At 43.8% G+C, this 27,752-nt stretch overlaps 2 protein-coding genes and 1 long non-coding RNA gene across 7 annotated transcripts in view; 1 reads left to right on the forward strand and 2 right to left on the reverse strand.

Moving 5' to 3' along the window:
• Positions 1 to 223: 223 nt before the first annotated feature.
• On the reverse strand, positions 224 to 27,631 carry LOC101159441 (axin-2). 2 transcript variants are annotated; one of them, XM_078951579.1, is made up of 11 exons: positions 27,574 to 27,631; positions 11,238 to 12,171; positions 9,820 to 9,951; positions 7,784 to 7,886; positions 5,943 to 6,080; positions 5,332 to 5,858; positions 5,070 to 5,243; positions 4,766 to 4,981; positions 4,535 to 4,669; positions 3,806 to 3,967; positions 224 to 1,502 (listed from the first exon to the last, which is right to left on the reverse strand). In XM_078951579.1, the coding sequence occupies exons 2-11, from the start codon at positions 12,026 to 12,028 to the stop codon at positions 1,376 to 1,378; spliced, it is 2,505 nt and encodes an 834-aa protein (XP_078807705.1). In that variant the 5' UTR covers positions 12,029 to 12,171; positions 27,574 to 27,631; the 3' UTR covers positions 224 to 1,375. The 2 variants fall into 2 exon arrangements, with proteins under 2 accessions (XP_078807705.1, XP_011476518.1); XM_011478216.4 differs by lacking the exon at positions 27,574 to 27,631 and adding an exon at positions 13,060 to 13,699.
• LOC144994299 (uncharacterized) lies at positions 13,549 to 19,966 on the forward strand. The gene is made up of 2 exons (XR_013657761.1): positions 13,549 to 13,646; positions 18,653 to 19,966. It is a non-coding gene; the product is annotated as an uncharacterized LOC144994299 (long non-coding RNA).
• cep112 (centrosomal protein 112) overlaps positions 27,187 to 27,752 on the reverse strand; it is a 105,370-nt gene continuing 104,804 nt past the window's right edge. For 3 of the 4 annotated variants that reach the window (XM_078951578.1, XM_020705326.3, XM_011478215.4), the window contains one exon: positions 27,514 to 27,636. Coding sequence is in view for 1 of the 4 variants with exons in the window: in XM_004071678.5 (XP_004071726.1) it covers positions 27,633 to 27,636 (4 nt within the window). In the remaining 3 variants the exon portion in view is untranslated. Of the gene's footprint in view, positions 27,637 to 27,752 lie in introns of all 4 variants that reach the window. The other variant, XM_004071678.5, reaches the window with a different exon arrangement.

The raw sequence follows: 27,752 nt of genomic DNA on the forward strand, positions 1-27,752 counted from the left end.
ACCCCCACTCCCCCTTTTTCCCAAACAACAGAAGCTCCAGTGGCCAAATTAATGCTGCTGGCTTTAATTTCCAACAGGGAGCGCATTAAGAGCCGATAATGGATGCAAATCTGTTGGAAATTTCTCACAGGACCTAAAGAGATGCTCTCTGCACAGCAGGGTTTGGGTGGTGCATCCAAACCCTCCCAACAATTTGAGTAAAAAACAACAGGAAAGAAAGTGCTCATTTGAAAAATAGAACATTTTAATAAAGGCTACATCTCTTTATAATTACAATAATTAAAGTACCGAGGCATCTTCTCAACTGAGCTCTATGGGACGCATAATTTACAGTTTACACGTGGAGCCGCGGAAGCCTTCAAAAAAAATAGAATAAAACAGAAACGTGGTGAAACACATTCTAAAAGGCATAAAAATATCCTTTCCACATACACCCCCCCCCCCCCCCCCCCCCTTGTTAAACCAAGGGATTGATAAGACCCTGAAAACTGGGTGAAACACGGCATCAAACCATGTAGGCACAGCTACTGTACTCAATGGAAACACTATGTACAGTGTATTAAAAACAATCGCCATCTTTCTCTGCAGCTCAGTGCAGAATTTACACACACAGACTGACCTGACTTAACTCACACACACACACACTGATACACACTCACAGGGAGCACATTAGAGAGCTTTTTGTTGGTACATAATAAAATGGGTGTAAACACATGATCGGGGCTGAAGGACTTCTTAGACGGGGGTCCTCCTGGTACACGTTTCTAGGCTATTTGTGCGATGCCTGCGCAAAACAAAGGCACTGAGACGCAACAGATCAAGGCTAGCTGGACCAAAAAAGAAAAAAGAAAAAAAGAAACATTTAGAACATTTGTAGTTTTCTTCATAGATCGTATGGGAACATCTCCATAACTAGAACTGCAGTAGTAAATGGGTCATTTTAGGTGTTTAAGACAGCTCATCGTTTAGGGGGAGGGATCCAACATAAGTGAAAAGTTTCTCCAAGCAGCTTGTCCATGGAAGGATATTAGGATGTGGGATATTTCCAATAAATAGCAATAGAAATCTTTACAGAGCATTATAGGAATAACAATAAAATGAAATCTACATGTATGTCTGCATATACATACTACTGATGTGCTAGCCCGTGTCGGCGGTCAGAAGCAGGCAGGGGTCAGGTCAGTCTACATTTCAACCCACAGCTCTGCTTCTTCCCGAAGTGGTCATTCACCTAGAGTCCCGACTGAATACCGGGGAGGTTCGAGTCCGGCACCACGGTTCCGATTTTCTTCACTTTAAAGTGGCTGTCAGCTCAACAGTCCATAACTTCCGCTTTAGTCGCTTAGTCGTGCCCCCGGGCTCCGCTGGTGTGGAGTCACTCCATCCTCTCCACCTTTCCCAGGATCTTGCCCTCGTACGTGGGCAGCAGGGAGCTATCGTCCGACACCTCCTCAAACACAGCGCCGCATTCAAATTCGTCGCTGGCCTTTTTGAAGTAGTACCTGCAGCAGAGAGACGAAATGAATGAATACTTTTCAGTTTGTTTATCCTGTGCACTTATGTACATTTACAGATGGCGCTTTCACCAGCTCCTCCCCCTCTTCTTCGTCAATTTAGAGGGAAGATGGAGGAGGAGAACACCACGTCCCTCCGCCCCTGCTGATGCCACCACCGCTTGCTGGGGTAAATAGGAAGCCCAGCTGACTGGAGATTTATCCATGAGTTTCAGACCTAAATTCGAAGGAGGGGCTTCTTGTCAGCCATGACTTCACCAGGGTCTTATGATGTAACCCCCCCACCCGTCCAATCCTCATTTAGGAGGAAGAGAAAGCAGCAGGGGTGGCTTGGTTAGCAGGGTGTGGGAATCCACTCATTAAGTATGTAATGGAAAAATGGCTTCATTACCTCTGTGTGTGGAGCGACTGGAATGCCTGTTTGTTTGTGAGCTTTTCTGTGCTTTTTAGATGACAAAAGTTTAGAAGCTCAAAATTTGGGAAATCTTTTTTTTTTTAAAGGGAATTCCAGAAAACGGGATACAGCGGAGAATAAAAGTGAAATTAAACATGACTTCCTGGTCTCAGTTTGATCCTGTTTCATCTCAAAAGGGTAAAAAAAATAAAAAAAATTAACCCTTTTCAAAAAGAAATCTCAAACTCTTCTCATCTAGTCTTCAAAGGGCAATGATGTTTTTTTGCTGAGAGACAGAAAGGGCCTGAATTTCCACTGGAACATGTTTTATGTGGCTGGATTACGCCCCCTCCCCATCTTTTCTCCCGTTTTCTCTCCGCTTGCACTGACATCTGGCACCAATATTCTTTGGCAGGGGCCAGCGGTACTGTTCTTTGTTGAACCGCTGCCATGCTGAAATGACCCAACTCCACACATTCTCTGGCTGCTATTAAAGCGCTGTGCAGCGCGCCGACCAAAAAATGTGGATGGTATGACACGGGAACTGAGGCTGGGAGCCAGAGAGGAAAAAGGAGACGAGCAGAAAGGGGGCGGAAGAGCCGACAGATGTGGAGAACACGGAGCTAAGTGCCCCGTCACATATGTTGACCCAGTAACAAGCCCCGCATCTGGACAGGAAGACGTTTCCGCAGAGTTCTGATGCCATCCCGCAATTATTGACACAACATTTGAGCCATGCTTTGTCAGTCGGAACAATAAAGGTTTGAAATTTTCTGTTAAACGCCCACTGGACAGCAACAATCAAAGGGAAATCTCTCTGCGAGAACACGTCGAAGCCCCGCTGCCTCCGTCCCCAGACGGGGCAAAACAAGCGGGTCTGGCGCTTAACAATCTGCCTTTCAAAAATATCCATAAAATGATTACAACATGTGTAAACACTGTGCCGCATTCAACACAAGCACAGGGCCTTTGAGGAAGGGGTGGTGGGGCCCGCTGATAGCATCAGTGAAGAATTTGCACGCTGGCCATTTGTGCGAGTCTTTGTTGGTTGAAATGAAAGAGGCTGGGGCTTCAAAGCCGGGTGTATTAAGTATGCCTTAGCATGGAAATCAATACCAGATGGGACCAAATCGCAGCAGTTCAGACTCTCCCTCTAACCCCTTCACCCCCCTTTTGTCCTTTTCTTGTGTTATTGCAAGTACATAGAAGAAACGCACCAAACTGACAAACTGTAGAGAAAAAAAACACTTGGCGAATACATGGAGGAAGCATCCGCTCAAACCTGGATCCTAAACATTTATCCTTTTCTCTACTTTCTGCCTTTGTCCTATATACTTTAGATTAGATAAGCTACACTGACTCACATTTCTAAAGCTACGTTCACACCAATGACACACGTTCCAGTGACCACTTCCAATGAAAAGTCCATGAAAACATTCTGCGTTTGTGCTCGGCCGGAATTCTACGACATCCAAGTCCTTCATATATCAGAATAGAGCTGTGAAAGAAAAAGCCTGGAGCAAGATTCACCAGATTTGCACCTCTTGGACATTTCACACCAAGCCTCTTACAGCTGTAGGTGGTGGACATGCACTAGTGAACAGCAGAAAAAAGACGAAGCCCCTCCCTGCTTGTACAGTGTGAACACCATGGAGCAGGGGTGTCAAACTCCAGGCTTCAAGGACATTCCCTCTGCGGGTTTTCTGGAAATCCTGCCTTATCGGCTGCCGTTACCTGGATCAAGTGCATTTAGCCAAAAAGGAACTTCAATGGCAGGTTGGTTGGAAAACATGTAGGACACCGGCCCTCGAGGCCTGAAGTTTGACAACCCTGCTCTAGGTTCAACCAGCACGTTCTTGACTTTTGTAGCTTGAGCCTAGCGTGCCACTCTACGTACCGGTAGCTGCCCCTTTTCCGAAGCTGCTCCTTAAAGTGACCCAAGGTGAGACTGTGGCTCTTCATGGTTCTTCTGTAAGGAATCTCCTCACCACAGAAGAAATACGTCACCACCGTCTCCCCCCCGCTGCTCCTGGCAGGGTTTCCTAAGCCCTTTTTACACCTGTCAGTACACACAGAGGCTAAGTGTGAGGGGGGAAAAAAGCTTCTTACAGATGAATGATGAAATGAGAGGCAGAAAAGCCTCAACAGGAGCTACATTTATGGCTTCAGGACGAGTGCAGAGATGACAGAGCTTGATTTGAAGTACAGAGCGCGTGACTCTCAGCCCATTGGAAAGAGTGTGTATTCTGAATGTGAGCGCAGAGAAGGCGGTACAGTGTTATCAATTCCCCTTCAGCCATGTCCAAGGCTTTGTAGGCCCACTTCAGAGGAGCTCTGTCAGCTGCACTCATCCCGCTCCACTGCAGGCTCACTAAAGAGCAGCCGAGGAAAGGGATGTGCTTATGAAAAGGTGACCATGCAAACAGAAAAGACACATACAAACTGATAGACAAATGTGTGGAAAGGTTCATATAGGCTCCAAGCAGCTTGTGTGTGTTTGCTGAACATGAGTGAGCATAGGTTGCAGAGCTGCAGACAGGTAACGAGGAAGAAGACATAAAAGGGTCTAAGTACACTGAAGTGAGGAGGAGGAGGAGCAGAGGGGAGGAAGCTAGGAGAATCGTACTCTTCTGACTGGAGACTGAAGCCACTGGAGTTGAGGACAACCAGGTTGGGGCTGGCTACAAACAGAGGGACGGGGCCCCCACCCTGGACAGACACTTGGTGGCTCTTGTCTCTCTGGATCCCAGACAGTAAATGCCTTGAAAAGAACAACAGGAAAGTTGAGCGACGTGATCCAAACATCCGGAACCAAAATGTCTGCAGACCTCTGTGGGGACAGACTCTGTTTCTGTACCTTTGCTTAGACGGTTTGGTAGACACCTCCTCCAACCTGCGGCAGGCCTCCTCTAGCTGGGCCAGAGTGTTGGGAGGGGGCAGGGGAGGCATGGCGGGGTCCTGGATGAAGGGCTGAGCTGGCTGGTGGTTCCTTAGGTGAGCACAGCTTCCACCTCCACCCCATGTGTGCGTCTGAGCTGACGGGCCCCCGAAGGTCTTTTTGGTGCTTTGGGCACTGCGAGGAAAGACGGGAGGTGTTGTTTTACTGACGTGGAGCTCGGAAAAAGAAATGAGGAGGCGCGAAGCACCCGAGCGATCCTCACCTGTGAGTCTTGTGCCTGCTCTGTCTTTTACTTTCGAGTATCCACTGCAGCACGTTCTGCGTGGGGTCTGTGGTGTCGCTGGGGAGTAAGGGTCCAAAGTTATTCGAACATCGCTCTGCGACACTGTCCTCCCCACTTGAGCGACACACGTGTCTCGAAAGTGAGCTTGAACGCCTGAAAGGAGCAGAAATGGCGTTTTATTAAAATCTCATCCAGTCAAAGAATTTCAAAGAAACCAATTTTAGAGTGAAAGGTGTCCTACCCCACGCTGCTGTCTGTTGAGGGGGCCCCACACATCTCCCTGCCCAGGCTGCGACTGCGTGGATAAGCAGCTCGTGGCTCTCCACTGCTGGAGCACACGCCTTGCACCCGCAGGGCCGCCTCCCTCTCTATCTGCTCTTTCGACTTGGGACCGCTGTGATGGTGGATGTAGTGGTGGTGGATGTGCTTGGTGCTCTGCTTGCTGATGAGGGTCCTGTTGGGTCCCATGGCCAGAGCGAACCCTCCTTGGTCAGGGCTCAAGACAGACGGAGTGGAGGGCCCAGCCCTCAGCACAGCCTTGACTCCAAAGCCTCCACAGCTGAAGGCCCGGTGCTCCGGGGAGCTGGAGCAGGGCGAGTGTCGTATCATGGTAGGGGACTGACAACCGGGGGTCTTCAGGACTCGGGAAAGATGTTCGTCTAGGATTGCCTGGGGATCTTCCTCAGAGGAGCCGGAGAGGAGGGTCAAAGGATGCGGGGACAGCTGAGGAGCGCTTCCATCAATCTCCGTTTCTTCTCTTTCCTCCTCCTGCCACAAACAAGAAGGTTTTTCAGTGACGGAGGCAACATCCTATACTGGCAAGTCCACTTCTAAAAAAACAATTGCACCAACCTCCTGAATCTGCTGCAGCCTTTGTTTTGGAGAGCTCCCATTTTCCTGCTCCTTCAGACTTTCCAGCCGAGAAATGAGCAGAGCCGCAAACTCTGCTGGCTTCATGGGGATCATCGCCTTGGGGGGACATTGGGTGCGCTTTGGGGGAGAGGACAAGTATTAGCAGTTAGTTCACTTTTCAAGCCAGTCGCCACCCCCTCTGTTCATCCTTTCCATACACACACACACCATCCAGGCATCGGCAGTAATGATCAGGGCACTCTGACTGGCACCCAGGGCTACGGGGTTGTTTTAAGATTCAGAAGGCCCGGTTTACGGCCGTGCTGGGCTCGGCATCGGCTGGTTCCCCCTGTCATCATCAGCAGGCCTCTTTAAAGTCAGCCCACTTCAAAGGCTTCCTCGTCAAATATCAAACACCCAGTAGGGGAGGATAGGGTGGTGGAAGGAGGGATAGATTGATGGGAAGCAGTGGCTTTACATCTAGGAATAAAAGCCACATATCAACAGGGGGTGGAAGAGAACTCTGCAGAGGATAGGATGAGGGATTTTAAAAGAAAAAAAAAACATGGGAGAAGTCGAGATGCAAAGATGTGTGCTCACAGGATAAACTAGAAAAAAAATGGAGAAAAGACAGAGATAAAGGAGCTAAAATAGGATGGGAGATCAGAAAGGTTGAGGTAATTTATTCCTCCACCTTGTCACACACTGGGTTCCTTCAAATTACAGTATTGTGACAGTATAAGTGCATTCGCATCCATCTTAAAACATTAGCATTTTTTTTGTACCGGGTCTTCCGTGACCCCCCCCCCCCCAACTTCCCAAGTTTCTTTGTAGTTGTTATAAAGGGAAGAAAAAGTGATGAAAAAGAGGGCTGTTTGATGCTGCCTGGGGCTGATGCATCCTGGGAATGGCGGGGCCTTGCCAAAAAACAGAAATCTGACAAAAAGAGGGTGGGGGGGAGGATAAAAATAAAAGCAAACAACTAAATAAATAAAGATCCAGTTTTGCTCTGAATCTTTACAGTAAAAATGTCTAATGTTTAAAACATATTAATCTAAACTTTTTTTTTCTAAACTGTTCTCCTGCTTTCCTCTGACCATGAAGTTAGTTTCTCCAAAGCCCTCAGCCACCTCGTCCCCTCTGACCTGCAGCGAGCTCACATGACGCGCTCAGACTTCGCTTTCAGGGGAGGGGGCTGTCTGAGCATTTCTGTGTGAGCACAGGAGGTGGGGAGGGGGGGTTTGGTGGCAAAGCTGTGGAGGAAAAAGGGGGCCAGCTCTGTTGGAAGTTGTCACTTCCCTCTGCGTCTGCTCCATTCATCTGCGGATCAAAGCGGCGCGTGTGCACGCACGTGTGCGTGCGAGCATCTTTGTGTTTTTGTTCGGGAAGCAGGCTGATTTCAGAGCCCTCGGGATAAAGCTGCAGAGATCTTCCTCATCTCTCTCTGCTCTCCATATTTACAGCATCGGCGGGGAAGAAAAACCCTGGTGTGTTCCGAGCGCTGTGGCGATAAACAGCTTAGAGACCTCCCCGTCTCCCGCAGACTTCAAGGAACCCTAATGGGGGTGTAGGTGACACCAAAGGTAGTGAAGAGCTGGTGTTTGCTTGTGTGCAACTGTGTGTGTGTGTGGATGCATGTCTGAGTGGGAGGATATTCTTCAGATCTTTGCTGGTGTTGTTGAATTGCGAATGCCAAATACAGTTTGCACTGCACTATTCATAGAAGCAAGAGAGATCCAGAACGGAGGGTGGTATGGAAATTGCACCGTGGGACCGAAGAAGACTTCTGAACATGCCAATGTGCAGTTCTGCATGTATGTGACTTTGTTGTTTATACTTACAGGGAAAGCAGGCAGTGAAACTTGGCTGTTCATCCTCATGTTGCGCTGCATCTCCTTCTGCAGCTGCTTCTTGGTCCCCAGCTTGTATGGAGGGATGCCGTCTCTGGAGGCGTGCAGACACAACGTGAAAGGTCAATTGCCCAATCAGTGAGATCATTAAAGACCACACAGTCGTTCAGGAAGAAGCTTGTTAGTCGATGGGACAGATCAAACACTCCAACCAGGGAGGGAGGGGGGGACCCAATTTATTTAATCTGTTCATTTGGATTCTCATCTTTCAGGATGAATCTGGGAGCAAAGTCAGTACTGGCAGGTGTCAGAGGTTCTGCTTTGTATGTGTGTCGCAGCAGTTGAGGGTGCACTGATAGGAGCTTCTGATTGCCCTAGAAATGACACTCATTTTCAGCTGTGGCTTCCAGCACAACACTGTGTGCTCTGCTGGTCATTTCCTGTTACCACCACACACACACACACACTGCTCTAAATTTAATGGCTTATAAAGTGGTGTCAGCATTAGCTACTAATTATACCTTTTACAATAAATGAATGTGCTACCCCTAAGTTTACCTAGTTAAATGGAAGGGAATAATTCCAAAAATCAAACAGTTCAGCAAAGCCTCAGCTTCTGACTATTGTACTCGACGGTTCAAAATATCGTCTTTTCTATCGCGCAAAACAGCCGCTTCCTTGTGACCTAGCCTAACTGAGGAGCACTTTTCCACTTTTGCTTTGAAACACCACAGTCATTCGCATGAGATACGCCGCCCCCCTCCCTCTCTACACTACACTCCCAATCTTCATTTGGCAAGCGCTGCCGCAGCCAGCCTCTGATCTCCGCACATCAAAAGGCTGGTTTGTAAGATAAGGTAATGTTTGAAGTCTGCGCAGCTACATTCCCCAGCGTCCAAGCAAATCCATAAATAAGATATAAGCAAAAAAAAAAAAAAAAGTCCCCCTTCACTGCTCTCTTTCTCTTCCCAACTACCCCCCCCCCCTCTAAACACACTATTTCTTTTTACCCCCTCCTCTCTTTATCTGTAAATGATATTCAAATGTTTATGGGTGTTTTTGACTGACCTACAGAGGCAGATATTCTGATCAAGGCCAAAGGGGGGGGCGGGAAATAAGGCGGGGTAGTTGCGTCCCAGCGGCCCGCACGTTTGATGATGCGCTGGGCAAAGTACAGCAAAGAGGACTAAATGTGCCTCTGTCTCTTTAACAGCCAAGATATGAGAGACTATTGTAGAAAAAAAATAAAAAAACCAACACATTTACAGCTGGCAGTTACTTACAACCTAACACAACCTGAACCGTTGCCATTTTCAATCCCTTAGACCCTACTTATCAGTGACATCATCCATGTGAGCATGTCCTACATGGTAAAAGATTACTTTTCTGAAAATTGGCTGACCTAATGGCCCCGACCTTGAGCTTCCCACAATGACTTCACAGCACCGTGTCATTTGAGGAGCACGTGATGAAGCCGAGTAAGGAGAACGTGGCCAAACGCACATACAAAAGCACACCTGAACCACGTGGAAAGCCAAATCAACGACATTCAGTGTTTAGAAACCCCAAAAAGAAGCACTTGAATGGATGGATGTGAAGAAAAAAAGAAAGTAAATGACATTTAGATTTATATAATCTGACGTCCTCATAGAAAGATACAGACTAAGAAAATTCTATTAGTAGCAAATTAATAACCGTTGACATTTTTCTGATGATAATTGAGAGACCAGGCGGTGTGTCCCCAAAGAAATCCAGAACTTTGCATTAAAACATTTAAGAAATGTGATTTTGGAAGGTGTACAGCATAACAGACTTTGAGCAAGTAACACCTCTAGATGAAAAGATGAGCATTTCTTTTACAAATATTTATCAGGTTTTTGAAAAATTTCCAAAAACTCCAGGATGATATATGCACTAAGTTCTGTCAAAAGATCCCAAAATATTCAGCCCGTTTTTCATTCTTTTCCACCACTTTCAACAGTCGTAAAGTGTGGTTTGACTTGCACGTTTGGATAAGGTTGACTTACACACTGCTGTCAGTCACCGACATGGCATCGTCAGTCAAGGCATCACTGGAAACCTCGCTGTCATTGGTGCTGCTGACAGGTGCAAAGGAGCCCACGTGGCAGGGGTTGCATGAGTCTCCCCTCTTGCAGGATCTGAAGAGGTCACACCATGAGCATGATGATTTAGGACCATTGTAAGGATTTGGACATTCAAGCAAAAGCAACGTGAAGTTATTTGGTCTGTGATCAATCGTAATCAATAAAATGACACTGTTTGGTAACAACACACAAGGAGGGAAAAAAACATCTTCAATGTCAGGATTTCTCTTTCCCACCATGCTTCACTTCTGCACATCCTGCTGGGTTTGCATTCCTGCCATGCTACAGCAGGAAAGGGGGAGTAATCTCCCCAAAAAGTGTGGAGTTTGGAAGCATGGGAGTGTGTCAAGAGGAGGAAGGAAAGGGGAGAAAGAGCAGCGGGTGGGGAGGTGCCTCCATGAGCAGGGAGGGACACAGCATGACTAAAGCTTCAGGCCCCAAGCTCCAGGCTGACCTTCAGAGGGAGCTTGCAAGGAGTCAGGTATTTGACACAGCTGGCCCTTGCATTCTTCTCTTTCAGCTCCCCCCTTCAATTTATCCTTTCTCCCCCCTCTTTCTTGCTTTCAGGAGAACTACCCCCCCCCCCCCCCCCCCAAATAAACCGGCATCCTCCTTGTGTCCTTCCTTTCTGCTTTCTTTGCCCTCATTTTCACTCAAAAAGCATGCCTCATAGTCCCCATCCTGAGTTTTCAAAAGGAAAATAGATAAAAGTGGAGACTGCGGTGGGGGTGTGGGGGGGTCCTGAGGAGAAATGACACAAACAAGAAAGGAGACAGAGGGGAGGAGGTGTTGATTCTGTACTGTAGCTGGGGTTTTTTTTAAAGAGAAGAAGTGGGTTAAAGGAGATGAAGAGGAGAAGAAGGACCAGCATGAGAAAACAGGACTCATCAGAAAAACCAACAGGTGTCCAACTAAAGCCAAACTCCGCCACGCAGCCAATCCCCGTCTACAACCGCCTGGCAGTAGCCCAGCACCTGCAACAAGTGCAGACATCCCACTTTTTGACCCTAAACTTTGACAGGAGGGGCTGTCTACACATCTATTGGACAATAGCTGTCAGCGTGGTGCATGAGGAGGCATAGCATAGCAATGCCATCATCCATTATTTGCTGGCTGGGGCCAGAGCCAGCTCTGCCAACCTTTCCTCTGGAAAACGATCCCCTAGTCTGCAAAACTATTTCAAAGCCCCAGAAATCCAGGAGTGTGCCAGCAGATGACTGCTGCTGAGGACGCAGAAGGTGGGGGCAGTGCAGACAAGAGTTTACTGAAAGGTTTTCTCTGATGTTGGTTTACTTCTGTATTATTTTGCGGGTTTAGATCAGAAGGTGTTGTAAACATACCTGTATCCCCTCTCCATCACGTCCACGGCGCTCATGGGCGTGGAGCCCCGTGGTCCTTTAGCTGACAGTCCAGCCAGAGCTTTGGCTTTGAAATCACAACTCCACTCCTCCTCTTCGTTGAGCGTGGGCAGGTATCCACAGACAACTTTCAGGCTGGGGTAGCCCGGGTTCTCTCCCCCAGTCCTCACATAGTCCAGATAAATGTCAGAGGTCAGAAACATCTGGTATGCGTTCTCCTCCATGTTGGTTTGGATCTCTGTCTGCGCCTGGTCGAACATAGCGGAGTCGATGTGCTGCTTCTTGACCGTGTCCCGGATGAACGTTTTAGTGGCAGGCTTCAGGAGTTTGGCCACTATGCTGTCGTTCTCAATGTAGCGCTTGTAGATGGCTTTGGCAACTCTCTGAGTTTTGGTATCCTTGAGGTCCATTTGCCGAAAGCCGTTGCAGGCGAACCAAAAGTCCAAAGTGTCCACACACTTCTCCCGCTCCAGGAATGTTCGAAAAAGAAGAGCACCGTCCTGATCTCCAAGGAGAGTATGCAAAGACTTAGTCCACCGGGAGAGCGGCGAATCCGGGGATGCACTCCCCTCTGGCTCCCCAAGACCATCCTCGTTCCTCCTCGCCGAGGACACCGGAGAGCCCAGCAGAGGCGATTTGGGGGATTCCAGGGGCTTCATCACTGCGGGTTTGCCGGGGCAGCAGGGCGCGTCGCCCTCCTCCCCGGGCACCGGGGGTCGGGGAGCATCTTCTCGGAAACTATTGGCGATGTGGTCCACAAGCACCCGGCTCATGGCTGTTGCAGGCTGCAGGAGAGAAGAGCCCCGTGTGCTGTTCCCCCTCCTCTTCAGCTTTACTGTAATCTCCTCACTCACTCTCTTATGTCAGCAGGGGGGGTGGGAGGGGGGGGGCTTCTCTCCGGCTGCACGTCTTCTCTCTGAAACACAAAGTATTGATCTAATCAAAACCAGATCCGCTCCGCTTCAAAGACGAGGGGAGGGAGTTTTACAGTGAAAACAGGAGAAATCGCTGCAGCAGCATTACATAAACAGCAGTTCCTCTGCAGACCCAAAAGTGGAACCCCACATCAGAAAAAAGCTCCTCAACATCAAGCATCAGGGTGGATTTCAGAACAGAGGCTACTTCCTACAAGGTCCTCCTGCCACCCCGACTCCAAAAAATAAATAAATAAAATCACCTGGCTGGATTCCTGCTCGTTTAATCTCAAGCGACTAAAATTGAGACCCCCTCTCCCCACCCCACCCTCCTCCAGGACCTGTAGGACACCGATCAACTCCAAGAGATGGAAACGTGACCGAAATAGTGAATGGACTAGTAGCTGGCGGTGCTCCTCACGGAGCTCCAAGTACTCCAGGAGGCTCAAGAACAGGCAGGAAAGGACGGAGAAACACTTCAATCATGAAAGGAGCTCTAGTCTATCTATCAGCTAAAAGCGGACTGAACAGCAACTCCACGAAAGTTCAAAATATCACTTTTTACTTGAAATGATGCCACATTAGAGGCAAAACAATGCAAAGCCTCAAGAAAGTCTCAGATCTTTTGGGGGTGGTGGTGGTGGGGATTCCTCAACAAGAAAATGATTATTTCGAAGCGAATTTAAAAATACCCCCCCCCCCCCCCCCCCCTCAACTCAAAAACACCCGCTCAGTTATTTAAACAAATATCGCAAAAGATCAATTTAAAATAAAGCTTTTAACGTCTTAACATCCAAAAAAACCCGTTTAATTACTTCAAAGGCGACTCAGCAGCACATCAAAGAGAACTCCAATGGGGGCAACTTTGAGGAGGCACGTACTCAACTTACCATCGATCCACGAGTTAGCTCTTCGAATTGAACTCTTTTTTTATCCACAAAACGCGCGTGTAATCCACATTACTGCTCTCCGAGACGTATCCACATACAGTCCGTTCGGGTTTGAGTGAAGAAAAAAATGCGTTGAAAGGAAAAAATATATGTGTATCGCTTTCTTTTTTTTCTGTCTTTCTCCCCCTCCTCTTTTTCTCCTCCCTGTGCTTTCAGGCAGCCATGCCGCGCGGAGGTCCCTCCTGTAGCTGACTCCAACACCAACTGAACCGCGAGGCTGGAGCAGTTCACTTCAAAGGGACCAACCGACCGCCTGGTCCTGGCAGATGCATAAAAACAACTGCAGCTTTCTGCGTCCCCCGAATAAAAAAAACACACAGCGCTTGAGAATCAGCTTATGTTTTACCCACTCGGTGCTGAATGTACAATTAATGCTGCTTGGCGTGTTGCTTCCCTCGCTTGGTTTTTATTTCGCTGCCTTTTTTACTAGTCTTTTCCCCGATCGCGAAGTTGCTGCTACGATTTTGAGGACCTTATCAAAGACAAGCAATCTTGAGCCAACTCCCTGAGGGTTTGAAGCGTCAGAAGTAAGTGATCTGCCGCCCCAGCAGCATTATCGTTGCAATCCCTCTGTTGCCACATATACATTAAAGACGCAGGACTCTTTTGTGAGTCTTCGGAGTTGCACCATGCAGGGTGTATTTGGCGCGTTTATTCCCGTTTTTATCTACAGCACAGTGAGCCGTGCATTTTCAAACCTCTTGTGACCATCTTAGGAGCAGGACAGAGACCCAAACGTGCCGCATTTAGGCAAGTTTAGTGAAAATAAAATACAATTTTTGCACTTTGGAACTCTGATGCAGACTTTACAGTATATTACAAGTATTGTTATCACTCAACAGCGCCTTCCAGTGGCAACATGTGCACACACATCCACAGAAACATAGAAAATTCAATGATCTCGTCCTCTTTTCACTTTTTACAACGCCCAATTCTTAAAAGAGGAGTAACTATTAGGTATGTAAAACACCCAATACATAACAGTTTAATTTTAAAGCAGATATTTTAGACCAGGCATGTCCAAAGTCCGGCCAACATGCTCCTGTCATGCAATTAATAACATGTGGCCCCAAACATTTTCTAAAAACTGCGTGTACGATTTCTTGATTGTGGTGGGCCAAATTCAGTTTGCTGTTAACCTGTGGTAACACTGTGGTTTGACACTTCTGTGACACTTTCTAACACATTTCTAAAATGTCAACTGCAAATAAAAAAGAAAAGTTGACAGTGAGGGCCACCAGTTCCAGGACAAATGGAAATTGTCATATTCTTTCATTTAACTGTATCTGCCTCATATGCCAAGAAACTGTGGCTGTTTTCAAGGGGTTAAACATCAAGAGGGACTAGCAGACAAGACATGCTATCTACGACAAGCTAATCGGGAAGTTTACAGTAATTTTGGTAAAACCATATTAAGGGACTGGAAAAGTCCATTGGTTTGGACCGAATTGGCTTTACTTGGTTCGGATTGAGTCCTGAACCTTGCATTTGGTCTGCATTCAGACTGACTTCCCCTGGAGATTTCTGGGTTTAACCAAACGTCGATACAAAAGCATGTGACTGAAGATCTCTTCAGTCATTGGCCCAGAATTATGAGGGCAGGGCAATGAGAGAAAGAAAAATGAAAGTCCCATGCTTTGCAATCCTTGTCAGGATTAATTTTATATTCCGCAGACCGATTTTGAACATTTGTATCAGCATCAGGCACAGCACTTTTTGTTGCTACTTTGGTCTAGTGGAGGCATGCTACTTAGTGGTTACTGAGTAGAAGAAGAAGGTGTGCTGTTCAGGGTTTATGACACATAGATTGTTGGGAAAACAGTGCGAGAAGTACTCTATGTCATGTTAAAAGTAGTTTTAGGATGCATTCAGACTGGACACATTTAGTTTGCTTTAAGTGGACTAGGGTTTGTTTTCCCCAATAATCCAGAACAAATTTTTAGTCTGAATCCACCCAAGTGGACCTTGGCAAGGGACCAGGAACCGCTCTCGGAACCTATCTTTGGAGGTGGTCTAGGTTCATTTCCAATTGGACTGAACTTCGGTTCGCTCCGAAAATCCTCAATTTAAAAACAATCCATCCTTGGAGCGGAACAACTGAACCGAAACAGCCAATGTAAACACAATAGGAATGGAGCAACAGATGAGCCGCCGCGGACAAATGTCAAGCAACGATTGTCGTGTTATCAAATGATATCAAATGATATCAAAAAGAGTGCAACTGCTTGTTTTTTTATTAACGTTTATCTCAACATAGCTGAAAACACTTCTTACATGCTTTTCTGTGTCTTGTTATGCGGCACGGGCAAAGCGCTGCTGTGACATCACCCTAAAAGCAACCTTTTAGTTTCATTAACAGAATTCTCTTAAAAACAATGCCATAACACCACAACAATGAGACACAGCAACTCATTAAAATGTGATCAAATGAATGCAGGCTCTGCTCTAATCCAATCAAATTTCAATGAGTTGCTGTCTCGTCGTTGCTCCGCTGCTTTGTTTACATGCTATACTGAGCGGCTATGGTGGCCATTTTGGTTCAGTTGTTCCGGTTCGAGCACAATGCCTATTTTGACTGAGAAATCCCAGAACCAAGTGGAGCTTAGCCCAATGGGAAACAAACCGAGACCGCAATGAAAGACAAGTCCAATAACTGTTGGACTGAAAAATTATTCCAGATTATTGTGGGAAACGAACTCTGGTTCGCTTTGTGCAAACCAAATGCGTCCAGTTTGAATATAACCTTAGATGTATTTGTTTTCTATGTGAAGAAATGAAAAGTATGCCACTTCAATAACTATTTCATGAAATTGTTAATTTGCATTTAACAATATTAAAATAGTTCAAAGAATGTCAGGCCGAATGGTTGGCCCTCAAACATCCAACATTCATTTTTTACAGTGCCCAATTCTTAAAAGAGGAGTAACCATAAGGTATGTTAAAACACCCAGTACATAATAGTTCAGTTTTAAAGCAAACATCAAATCTAGCCCTTTTTGGAAAAAGTTTTGACACCCCTGTTTTAGATTCTACAGTAATCATTGCTTATTCTCTTTATTGAGCTGATTCAATGGTGTTTTTAGATGGGTCTTTGGTGTTCAGAGAACCACTTCAGGGGGCTCCTTTGTGCAAAATGACTGGCTATATTCTTGAAAGAAGCACAGTAGGTAGGTACTCCTGTGTCCTTTTAGTCTAAGTGGACATAGATCCAAAAAGTATAGTACAAAGAAGGAAAACCTTTTGATCAGCCTTCTGGCTGAAGGTGCAGAAACCTTTCCCCTTGATGCCACACTTCCCGTTAAGATGAGCAAAAAAAGAAATTGCTCTTTGAGAAGCAGTGACAATGCAAGGATAATCATCTCCATCAGCTTTGTGCACTCAAACATGTCAGATACCAAACTAAATGTGACATCAAATGGTTTTCCACCCCAACAGGTACCTCTTTAGATCTCCAAGCATATGTTTAAAGGCAAAACATGTTTTAGTAATCCACAAACACTTTAAATAAGTTGGTGAGAAGGTGGGGTTTATTAAAAATGGGAACACAAAAATATCTTGTAACGGAAGTTGTGTGTTAAGGCAAGGTCTCTCTGTAGGTGTACAGATCATCTACTCTCCTGACAATGTCCGTCTTTGTTAACTTTGGGGGCCCCGGGTTGACCTCTGACAGTAAACACACCAGGGTGGAAGCCATCTCCATGGCAATGGTGTAGACCCCCTGCCAGTACCTGGGGCCAGTTAGGCTCTCATGTCCTGCTTTGGCAACCCCCTTTATGGTACATAGGAGGTCCCCACAGGTCAGCTCCTGAGGGGGAGCTGACCTCAGGTCTTGTGACTTGTTTGAGATCTGGGGTGTCCTTGGTTCCTTGTCCAATAAAAAAAGCTTTGAAAGGGGTTGAGGGTAGAGGTTATGGGACGTAACCGTCTGTCTTTATAGGGAGATATTATTACAGCAACAGGACAAACTCAGACCGACTGCAAGGAGACTTGTAGATAGACGGGAGGAAATGTATGAATCACCAGTGAACCCAGTCACCTCTTGTCTGTTTCTTTCATTTACATCACACAGAAACAGCTTTCATTTTAGATTGTATCTAAATATGTATTCAACCACTTCAGAAGACTGGAAACATTTTTTCCAACTTTGGTCTCCCAAACACCCCAGTCCAGCCATGCCTGCCTCAGGCCACTGCTGTTGCAGCCACATAAACACTTTTGGAAGGAGGGTGCATGTGTTTACCAGCACCGTCCTCTCTATGCAGCAGTTCTGCGATCACTAACTGTTCTCAATTACAGTATTGTGTGCTCTTCCTTTTCGGCTCGGGGTTAAACTCTTTGCAGACCCCTTTGAAGTCCTCATCCCTTTATCTCAAGATAAAGCCAAGAATTTGGGGGAGGACAATGGAAAATGAAACCAAGAGGGAAGCTTATGGCAATTATCAACCAGGGCCATGAGGAGGAAGTCGCCTTGCATAGAGAGAAGATAAAGAGAGTAGGAGACTGCCAACGTAGGACAGGGGGTTACTGTTTCAAGTTTGTTTGGTGTGTACACACCCCAGGCGACAATTGACTGCAGAGAGAGAGGAAATGGAGGCTACCTCTTCAAAGTAAGTGACAACAGTGGGACAATGGCCTCTGAAGGGGAACGAGAAGCTAATGAGAGAAGCTCCAGAAGTCGTGATGGTGGACTTGGTTGGGTTAAGTGAGGACCAAGCAATGGCATGAAGCGATGTGAAGACAGCTGTGAGGGAAGTGCTGTTGTCAGCAGAATCAAATGGCACAAAGCGAGCTGGGAAGATACAATTAGAGTGTGGAGTTAAGACAGGCTTTGAAGTTGGACATGGTGCATAATAGCCTTAAAAGTTAAGGAAGGGCAATAGCTCGCAAGTATGTTATGGGGCTGTTTTGAAAGAGAAAAAAGTAGAGCGTAGTGAGGGTTTGTTTTTGAAAGGGGTTCAGTTTGAGGGGAATGAAGCTGGATTTCAAGCACCAAATATCCCCAGAAGGATGTTTTTTTCCTCCTCCATGCCAAACACAGGGTAGTAAGAGTGGGAGCTTGCAACTACCTGTGAATTTTGATAATAGGGATGAGTGTGAAGGTAGAAAAGGGTGAAAATAAATGTGTCAGAGGAATAGGAATAAGAAGTGAGAGACAGGTTGAAGAAGAAAAAAGAGGAAGAATGAGACATGAAATAAGAAGGGAAGGTTATTTATTGGTTTTTTTCCCTTCATTTTAATCCCATTTTGCGCTTGACTTTTAAGTCTACAAATGTATAGAAACAATGTCGGATGCACTGTCTAATCCCGTTTGGGCCATGAAGCACACTCCACACTGACAGTAATGACTTTTATTTCCTCTGCTGCTCACACTGAAGCACCATGCAGACATTTCACAGACCAAACGCCCCAATTCTGCCATGCCTGACAGGACCCGTTTCTGAATCACTCGGTCTTAACCTGAACCTTGGACTCCTTCACTCATCCTTAATCTATCACTTTAACCCCCATCTTCCTTCTCCTCCTCCTTTTTTAGGAGCAAAGAGTTCCTCTACTGGAAAGGCGATTAACTTGCTCGTCCATTCATCAGATGCCAGATTTTATCTCTTTGCCTGTTTCCTGCTCCACCACCAAAGGGGTGTGACATAGCAAGAGTGCCATGGCAACACAAACGTGCTCCGAGGAGGGCAGAGGGTATGACAGCAAGATTTGGAATTCGATCCGCCTTTGTTATCTTAAAATCAGTTTAGACCAAATCGAGACGAGAAAAAAAAATTCTTCATGTGTTGTACTGGATATCAAGCTTAATATGAGGTTTTAATGATTAGTGTGCCAGAATTTAAAGAGTATGTAACCCTGTCTTAAAATATCCAAAATAGGGCAATCTTGATTTTTGAGGAATTTATTTGTACAACGGTGCAGAAAAAGATACTTAGTTCCTACAAACAAGAAATCCCTCACAGACCTGTTACTCTTCTTTAAGACGCTATTCTATCTTCTATTTGTTACTTGTTCGGCACCTGTTTGAATAAGGCACCTGTCCAAAGTCAGACTGTAACTTCTCCACTACGACCAAGACCAAAGAGCTGTCTAAGGACACCAGGGACAAGACTGGAAGGATTCAATCTACAATAAAGTAGCAACTTAATGAGAAGAGATCAACAGTTGGTGCAATTATTAGAAAATGGATGAAAGATCAATCTCCCTACACCTGAAGCACTTCAACAAACGGGAAGGGAAAGGTGAGAACCAAACCTGCAAATTCCCGACTAGATGTCCATTGCTTAAACTTTTCACCATGGCAGCTTACTATGGAATTATACTACTACTTCCTGGTATCAACGCCACATGCCATGTTTGGAGAAGGAAGCATGTTGAGCAGCCAAATAACACCAAACTCACTGTGAAGCACAGGATGGAAACATCATGTTTTAGGGACAAACGATCCATATTAAGGAAAGGATGAACAGGGCCATCTATGGTGGGACTCGGAGCAAAAACTTATTTCCATCAATGACAGCATTTAGGATGAAACGGGGCTGGATCTTCCAGCATGACGAAGATCTCAAACACATCGAACAGGCAACAAAGGAGTGGCTACGTAAAAAACATTTTGACATGGTTCTGGAGTGGTGTAGCAAGTCTGTGGATCTCAATCCAATAGAGAATCTATGGAGCGAGTTGAAGATCAATGTTTCCCTGCATCAACTCCAAAACATCACAGTTCTTGAGAAGATCTGCATGGAGGAATGGACCAAAGTAGCAGCCAGATTAATGTAGGTCTTCACTTGACCTCTATTGCCAACATATCGAGGTAAAGTTCTGTTATTGATTAAATACGTATTTTTTGCACCATTTCTTTAAAAAACATTTTAAAGGTCAAATTGCACAATATTTTTTCTGCTAAATACTTTATTTTCCCACTGTACAAAAACCATTTTCATAGCTTAGGAATACTTAATTTAGTTGTAAATAGTCAGTAAAAAGCAACATTTTTTCTTGGAATCATTGTATTCTGAGAACACTAGAAGTATTTTTTGTTGGGTGTTACATTTTCTGAAAAGAAAAAGAAATAACAAGGTCAGCCATTTCCAAATTCAAAGTCAAATTAATTTGAAGACAGGTTCAAATTGATTTATTTTTTAACCCTTCAGTTAGGTGTGCAGCAGAGCTATGTTGTTGGTCCCCCAGTCTTTACTACATTCTACATTCTGCCATTCTATAATACTCTAGTTATAAAAACACAAAAACCTTATGACATCTGAATAAACTATCAATGCTGGGTACTTAATTGACCTTGCATAATCGAAATAGCTTTTTACATTTCTACAAACTACATTTGTTCTGAACAAATGTATACCTTTTGTTCTTTTCAAATGTGGCCTGAAGTATTTTTTTGTTTTCGCCCACCCTCAAGTGTTTTTCTCTCTCTTTTCTGGATAAACCTTTCACTGTTAAAAAGGATTTTCCCGTGTCTTTCCAAATTGTGGAAGAGAGCCATGGTGAGATTGAAAAAGATGTGCAAACATGAATTCATCATTGAAGACTTTGGGGGAAAAAAACTTTCCTAAGAAAATTCCCAATTATAACAGTAGAGATTTAAACTGTATGTATTGCCAAAAAAGTGACCATAAATGCAATTTTAAGCTTAATTTTTTTTATATATGTCCTCCATCATGAGAAAAATGTCATAAGAACACGTGAGTGGATCTTTAAGGACTATTTTATTAGTCATGTACTTCTGGTCCAATTTAAAAATAAACAAAAAGAAGTTTTGAGACATGAGAACAGAAGAAAAAAAGTTATATTTGTTGTTGGATTTAGCACATTTTAAATGATAAAATCACTGCTATCTGTATTTATTAGCATTTTTATCAGTATATTATCCTTCTAAGTTATCAGAACTAAACCTAAAGCTATAACAATACAGTGTGGGAGACATCAGCAATGCAAGCAGTGTGTGGATGTGTGCCAGCTTTGCTGAAGGAATGCGAAATGATCAAAGTAAAGAGATAAAGGAGAAAGAAACCGTGGCGCTTTCCTAGTGTAGGTGGCTCAGGTAAAGAATAAATACTGCTAAAAATGGACTTACATTTCCAGCTTTATGTTCATTACTGGGAATGCCACCAACTGCTCTCCTTCCTATAGTGGCGTTTAGGTGGGAAGAGTGGTGAAAAGAGAAAGACGCGTATCAGATGCTCAGACAAACAATGCAGACAAACCTCCTACACAGTCCGCAACGCTTCCTCCTCTCTGCTCAAGCCACATTATCAGATGCCACAACAACAAAAGCACAACCTGCTGTGCCTTCTTCAGTTAGTCTGTCTAGCCTCTAACCTACTTGTTCTCAGATCACACAGCTGTGGATTCCTTTTCACAGCTCCTGTTGCGCTTGAGTGACAGGACCAGGAAAGAAAAAAAAAAAGAAAAAAATTCTTCCATAAATACAACGTCAACAAAAAGAGAATGAGACAAGCAAGGAGAAATAAGTGCGACAGAACAGTGAAAAGGTGTGTGAAGTGTTGGCGATAAACAGGTTTATTTATGCAAGCAGTATACAATAGACAAGCAGCACCAGCAGCCTCCAAGGGTCTGACTCACAACACAGCTCTATAAAAAGATACAGTGGCACGCATGCTCACGCAAATGATGACTTTGTCAATCACATGCGGATGTACAGTCAATCCCAGAGGCTTTTCGCGAGAGTACGCACGCGCACGTGCATGATCGACGGCTCAAATCTGTACTCCACATCTTCAAGGTCCCTGCATCTGTGTCCTCAATGAATCCCCAATACAGCATGCTTCGTGATGGTTTTGTGGCACAGCTAAAACCTTTTTGGATTGAATTTTTTTTAAATACATCTGCACTAAAAAAAAGGTTAGGTTCAAATAAAAAGATAAAAGTGGCAACAGTGCAACTTAAAGACTCACTCCTATAATCTTTTGATCAATTTTTAAAGCCTTACCAGTGGTCTTTTATTATGATTACGCTGTTTTAGCCAAAATCTATGGATTCCTGGGCATGAAATTCAAAGAAAACCCAAAAAAAAAAAAAAAGAAATTGTTACTTCAAATTTAGAATTTGGGAACACAAATTATCATTTTGCGGGCACAATTTGTTTTTTTGTGTGCACAAATTATCAATTTGTGGGCACAAATGAGTATTTTATGGCACATGTTAACATTTTGTGGGCAAAAGATTTATAGGCATAAATTAGCGTTACTGTTGGTACAAATATGTATTTCCTGAACATAAAAAGAGTATTTTGTGTACCATGTAGCATTTTGTGTGCAGAAATTAGCTCTTTGTCCCAAAAAGTTAGCATTTTGTTGGCACAAATTGGTATTATGTGGCCATATATTAGCAATTTGTGTACACAAACGAGGATTTTGTGTACACAAATTACTATCTTGTGGACACAAATTAGCATTTTGTGGAGAAAAATTACCAATTTGAACTGACAAATTAGTTTTTTCTAAGCAATAATTAGCATTTTGTGGGCACAAATTGGTATTAAGTGACCACAGATTAGGATCCTGTGGGCACAAATTTGTATTTCCTGCACAGAAATTAAGCTTTTGTGTACACAAAGTACTATCTTGTAGGCAAAGATTTGGGAACACAAGGAAGCATTTTGTGGACAAAAATTACAATTTTTAAGTCGCAAATTAGCATCTTGTGGGTACAATGTAGCAATTTGTGTGCACAAATTAATTTTTTTGGGGAAAGATTTAGCATTTTGTGGAAACAAATTAGTATTATGTGGCCATAGATTAGCAATTTGCAGGAAAAAATTGTATTTTCTGAGCAATAATTAGCATTTTGTGGGCACAAATTGGTATTATGTGACCATAGATTAGCAATTTATGGGCACAAATTAGTATTTTCTGATCACAAATCACATTTTGTGTACACAAATGAGGATTTTGTGTATACAAATTACTATCTTGTGGGCACAAATTTACATTTTGTGGGCACAAATGAGCATTTTTGTGTACACAAAAAAAACAAAATGCTAATTTGAAAACTCAAATTAGCATTCTGTAATCACAAATTAGTAGTAGGAATTGATGCTAAAATGCTAATAGAATTTTTAATGCACAAAATGCTAATTTGTGCCTTCAAAAAACAAATTGGTGGCCACAAGTCATTAATTTGAGGAACAATTTTTTTTTGTGAACGTCATGTCCAGGGCTCTGTAAAAAAATCCAAAAACCTGTTGAATTCAGGACATAGTTTCTGCAGAGCAGCAGTAGTAGTATTAGAAATTTGGCTCTGACTTGTGGGTGGGACCGTCGTTGTCCTCTCTCAGAAAACTTTATCGTGTTACACCAAAAACACCGGAGGGGATTTTTGAATGGAGCAGAATGTGGTGAGGTGTTGCACAGCAGCTGTGACGAAGATGACTGGAAACTTCTGAAGGCTCCCCGACTGCTCTGCACTGTTGTCACACAACAGTCCACTGTCTGATGCAGAGATAACCGAGAGGAAGCGCGCGCTTTGATCCTTAATGGGGGCCATGTCGGCTCTGTGGAAATGACATTCATGCCTTGTGTTTACAAAAGCACAATTACGGAGGTAATTTTAGCGCTAGACAATCAATTAGACTGAAACTATGTTGGACTAATAACACAGATTAAAAGGAAGGTTATGGCTGGAACCTGTTTTGGTGTCAGCGATCAAAACAGAGGTCTACACAACACCCACAAAAAGCTGTTTTGATGTCCAGCACCAGCAGCTGTCAAGCTTAACGACTCAGTAAACCTCAAATAAAATGTTAGTCATATTTAAAATGAGGATGAATGCTGATTGTTTACCATCATAAATGCAAAATAAAGTTGAACATCCTGGTTTGTGAAGACTTTCCTCTTCACCACAGTCTTATCTTGTATCTGCAGAAGCAGCGAAGAACTGTGGTCATTGACGATCCTTATCAGAGCCTTTTCTGATAGTGTGTAATTTCCACCAGAGATATGTTTGTTTTTTCAAGTAGTGCTGCCAGAAACTTCAAAGTTAGCAGCCTAGTTAATGGTTTTCAGCTCACATGAAGATTTTCCTGAGTGTCTTAGTTACTTTTTGGGTTTTACTGTAATTATTTTAGTACAAGCCTTTATTTCCTTAAAGAATCAGTTTTTTCTAGCGTTATATCTGGTTCTGGGACCATCCTTTTGCCCGCTGGGTTGATTTCAATGACCCACTCTATTCCCCAACCAGGCCGGGTTTGCTTTCATTGCATGAGAAAAACCGGATTCCATAAGAGCTGTTATCAGTTTACAACCATCCATTAAACCAAAGTACACGCATTTGGACTTTGGAGAATTAAAGGAAAATCCACGAGCAGGAAAGAATGAGGAAATCCCAAACTTGTATTTGAGCTGGGAGGCTTTGATAGTAAATTAAATATATTTAAAACATCTGTAGAGCATGAGATCCTTTGCAGTTTATTTTGGACATTGGATTTTTATAGCAAATTTAAAATTATGATAATGTGAAATTTAAAAATATATATATGCACCACTCACAATAAATCAGGGATATTGTAAATAAAATGAGTGGATGTCAGGAACACAGCGTTTGTTTCACTTCACAGATTTTGGGGATAGGGAGGCAATTGTATTGGGTGATAGACACACCCCGTTTTAGAGTCTTACTTCTAAAACCAAGAAATTCTGAAAGAAAAACCTTTTCGATCTTTCATCAATTTGAACATTCTGTGGGTATAAAAAGCTGATTTTGCTAATAAATCATTCCAAGTTCATCATTCCATCAGCCAAGAACAATGACGTTGCTTAACGGACGAGCAAAGCCACCTGGCCACAGCGCCCCTTCAGGTTGGTAGTAGCCTGTCAGATGTTGCAGGTGAACCTGGTTTGTCTCAAAGCATCATCTGTAGACTCGCATTAAGGCACAGAACTTCTGGCAGAGTTTGTGACAGACCTGGGAGTGAAATCCTGCAAGTTACAGACCGTAACCATGACCAGTACCTAAGAACGTCTGCAGCCAGACATGGTTTAGCAGACACCAAACAGCTGCAGGCCTGTTGCAGATGACCCCACTGACACCAAGACACCACCGCAATGGACGCAATGGACACAAGGCCATGTGACCTGGACAATGAACCGTCCTGTTCAATGATGAGTGTCAGATCACCTTGCACATAAAACGTTGCTGGAGAGGGCGAGATAAGCAATACGCTGAGGTCAGCATGATCCCCAGGGTTGGCTTTGGTGGGGGACGGGCAAAAGTCTGGAAAGGCATCACAAAACCAACCAATCGACTTGAGGCTAGTGAGGAGCATGAGGGGTCGCTGTCAAACCGCCATTGCAGCAAATGATGGAAATCCCTGCTATTGGCATGGTCACTTTCTGTTATTTCGTCTTATTATTGTCTTCATTTTGGGAGAAATAAATATGAAACTAATGAAAATTTTGTTTTTTTTCTCTTCATTCATTTTTAATAATATCAAAGGGAACTTTTTAAATATTTCATTAAATCAGACCAATTATGAAAAGTACTCGTGTAAATAACTATATCCATAATGTATTATGAGTACTGACTTTGGATAAATGTAAAATAAGCAGAAATGCAGCATCTATCTTTATATAGATTCTGTGTCTATCATTGTAAAAGAATAAATAAAGCTTTCTGCTATCATGACCACTTGGATTACTACCTTTTTTTCTAGATCGACAGTCCTCGCCATCTTGAAAGGGGATGACAACCCTAAACCCCAACTGTCCTAAAAAATGATGGAAATGAAAGTGCTGTCAAACTCTCATCACAGCTAAGGGATTTCAAAGTTAGCTGCCATTAAAAAGACAGTACAGCGTTTAAAATTTAAAGTGACAATAATGTATTTTTTGTGTGACAGCGTGTTCACATACATAATTTGTCCAACTTGATAGTGTACTAATTAGGTTTTGTTTTTCTCTTGTAAAAGGGCCCCTAGTGGTAACTTGGTGAACTACAGTTGCTTTTCAAAGCAGCTTCAATCAGGAAGTTAACAGGTGGGAGGTAGGAACAAGATGTTGCAGTCTATATAAACTGTAGCATTGTGAGGATTTTGGCCCCACCACCAACTTCATCACAGACATGGTTCATGCGAAACACCTCACATAAAGAGGAACAATCTCCGTGGATGCTGTGTTACAATAGTAATGAATCCTCAGTGAACCTCTTCCAGAAGCAACTAAATTCCTCTTCTTCAAATGCAAGGTCTCCCTGATTCTATTCTTCTTCGCCTCTCTTTCCCTCCGCAGGAACAGCAGAAATCAGCACATCAAATAAACACAGAGAAGTGAAACGTGTTTCATTTGGATGCAGCAGAACAGTTCATGGACAATGGTAACGTGCTGGGAAGGAGTAAAAAAAAAAAAAAAGAAAAAAGAAAGGGAAATATTCCAACGTAAATAGCCGGAGAGGCCTCTGAACCCAACGTGATTTAACAACATAATAGTATCTATAAGATTTGTTCCAAGAAGTAAAACAAAACTGTATTTTGGAAATGATCAGTGTTCATCTACATGCATTCTTCTCTTCCCAGAACACAAACTGATGGGGGTAAATGACTGGTATGAAGCTCGTCTTTGATCCATCAGCGGTTATTAGCTCCAAAAAACCTTCAGACTTTGTTGGAGGCACCGAGACATGTCAGCTAAAGTGAACTCCAAAGCCTGAGTTATTGAGACTGGGCTTGAGTGGAGCCGCTGGTTAAACACAAAAAAGGGGGCCAAGACAGAAAAACCGGGACCACTGAGTGTTGCCTTTGGCCCGAGGTTCAAACAATCGACTTGCAGCTCTCTTTATCAGAAGCGACCACAAGCCCCTGACTGCTCAATGCAGTTCAAATGGGGCCCAGGCACAGAAGTGCTGCGAAGTGGCGATGAGGGAGATGGGAATTCAAGGTCTTTGGCTGCAGCACTAATCTTGGTTAACATGCATGTTGTGGTCACAGAAGAAACCAAGGCAACAGAAAACTTCCTCTAATTGGGGGGATTCATTATGAGACAGTTTAGGATGGAAAGCATGCCCAGAAGAGGAAAAAAAAAAAAACTTTCAACAGAAAAATGATGGAAAGTTATTTATTAAAAAAAAACAACATGGATTTATGAATACATGACAACTTTTGTGTGCATACGCTCACTGGCCACTTGAATCTAATATCTCCAGTTAGGCATCAAAATCTTAATAACAGAATATTTATCATTTTGCAAAAGGAGAATCTATGGCAGAAGATGTGAGTACTTTTTGGCAGGTGAGTGCACATTAACAGTCACAACGTTAAAGTGAAGGTTTCAAAACACATTTGAACATGGAACCAGCATGAAGTAAATAAATATCTTTGAAAATAAAAATATAAAAACTGACAGTGGAAACACATAAGATTGAACTTCAGGGTGACTTTTTCTTGCATTGGGAGTGTTAAGTACTTATACTAGCCAGTAATCTTCTCACTGGATGAGAAGTTTGGTCCTTCATGTCCCGCTCCAGGTCAGGCTGAAGCTCCTTCATCGTTACCTGTGACCAAAAAAACATCAATTTTAAACCCATTAATAAAAAAAAGAAGAAAAAAACGTTCAGAATCCTAGTCTTTGATCGCTGTGTATGTAAATATGAGGCATAACTGAGCTCTA

This window comes from Oryzias latipes, chromosome 8, assembly GCF_053564925.1.
Source record: "Oryzias latipes strain Hd-rR chromosome 8, Olatipes_Hd-rR_3.1".
Taxonomy (NCBI): domain Eukaryota; kingdom Metazoa; phylum Chordata; class Actinopteri; order Beloniformes; family Adrianichthyidae; genus Oryzias; species Oryzias latipes.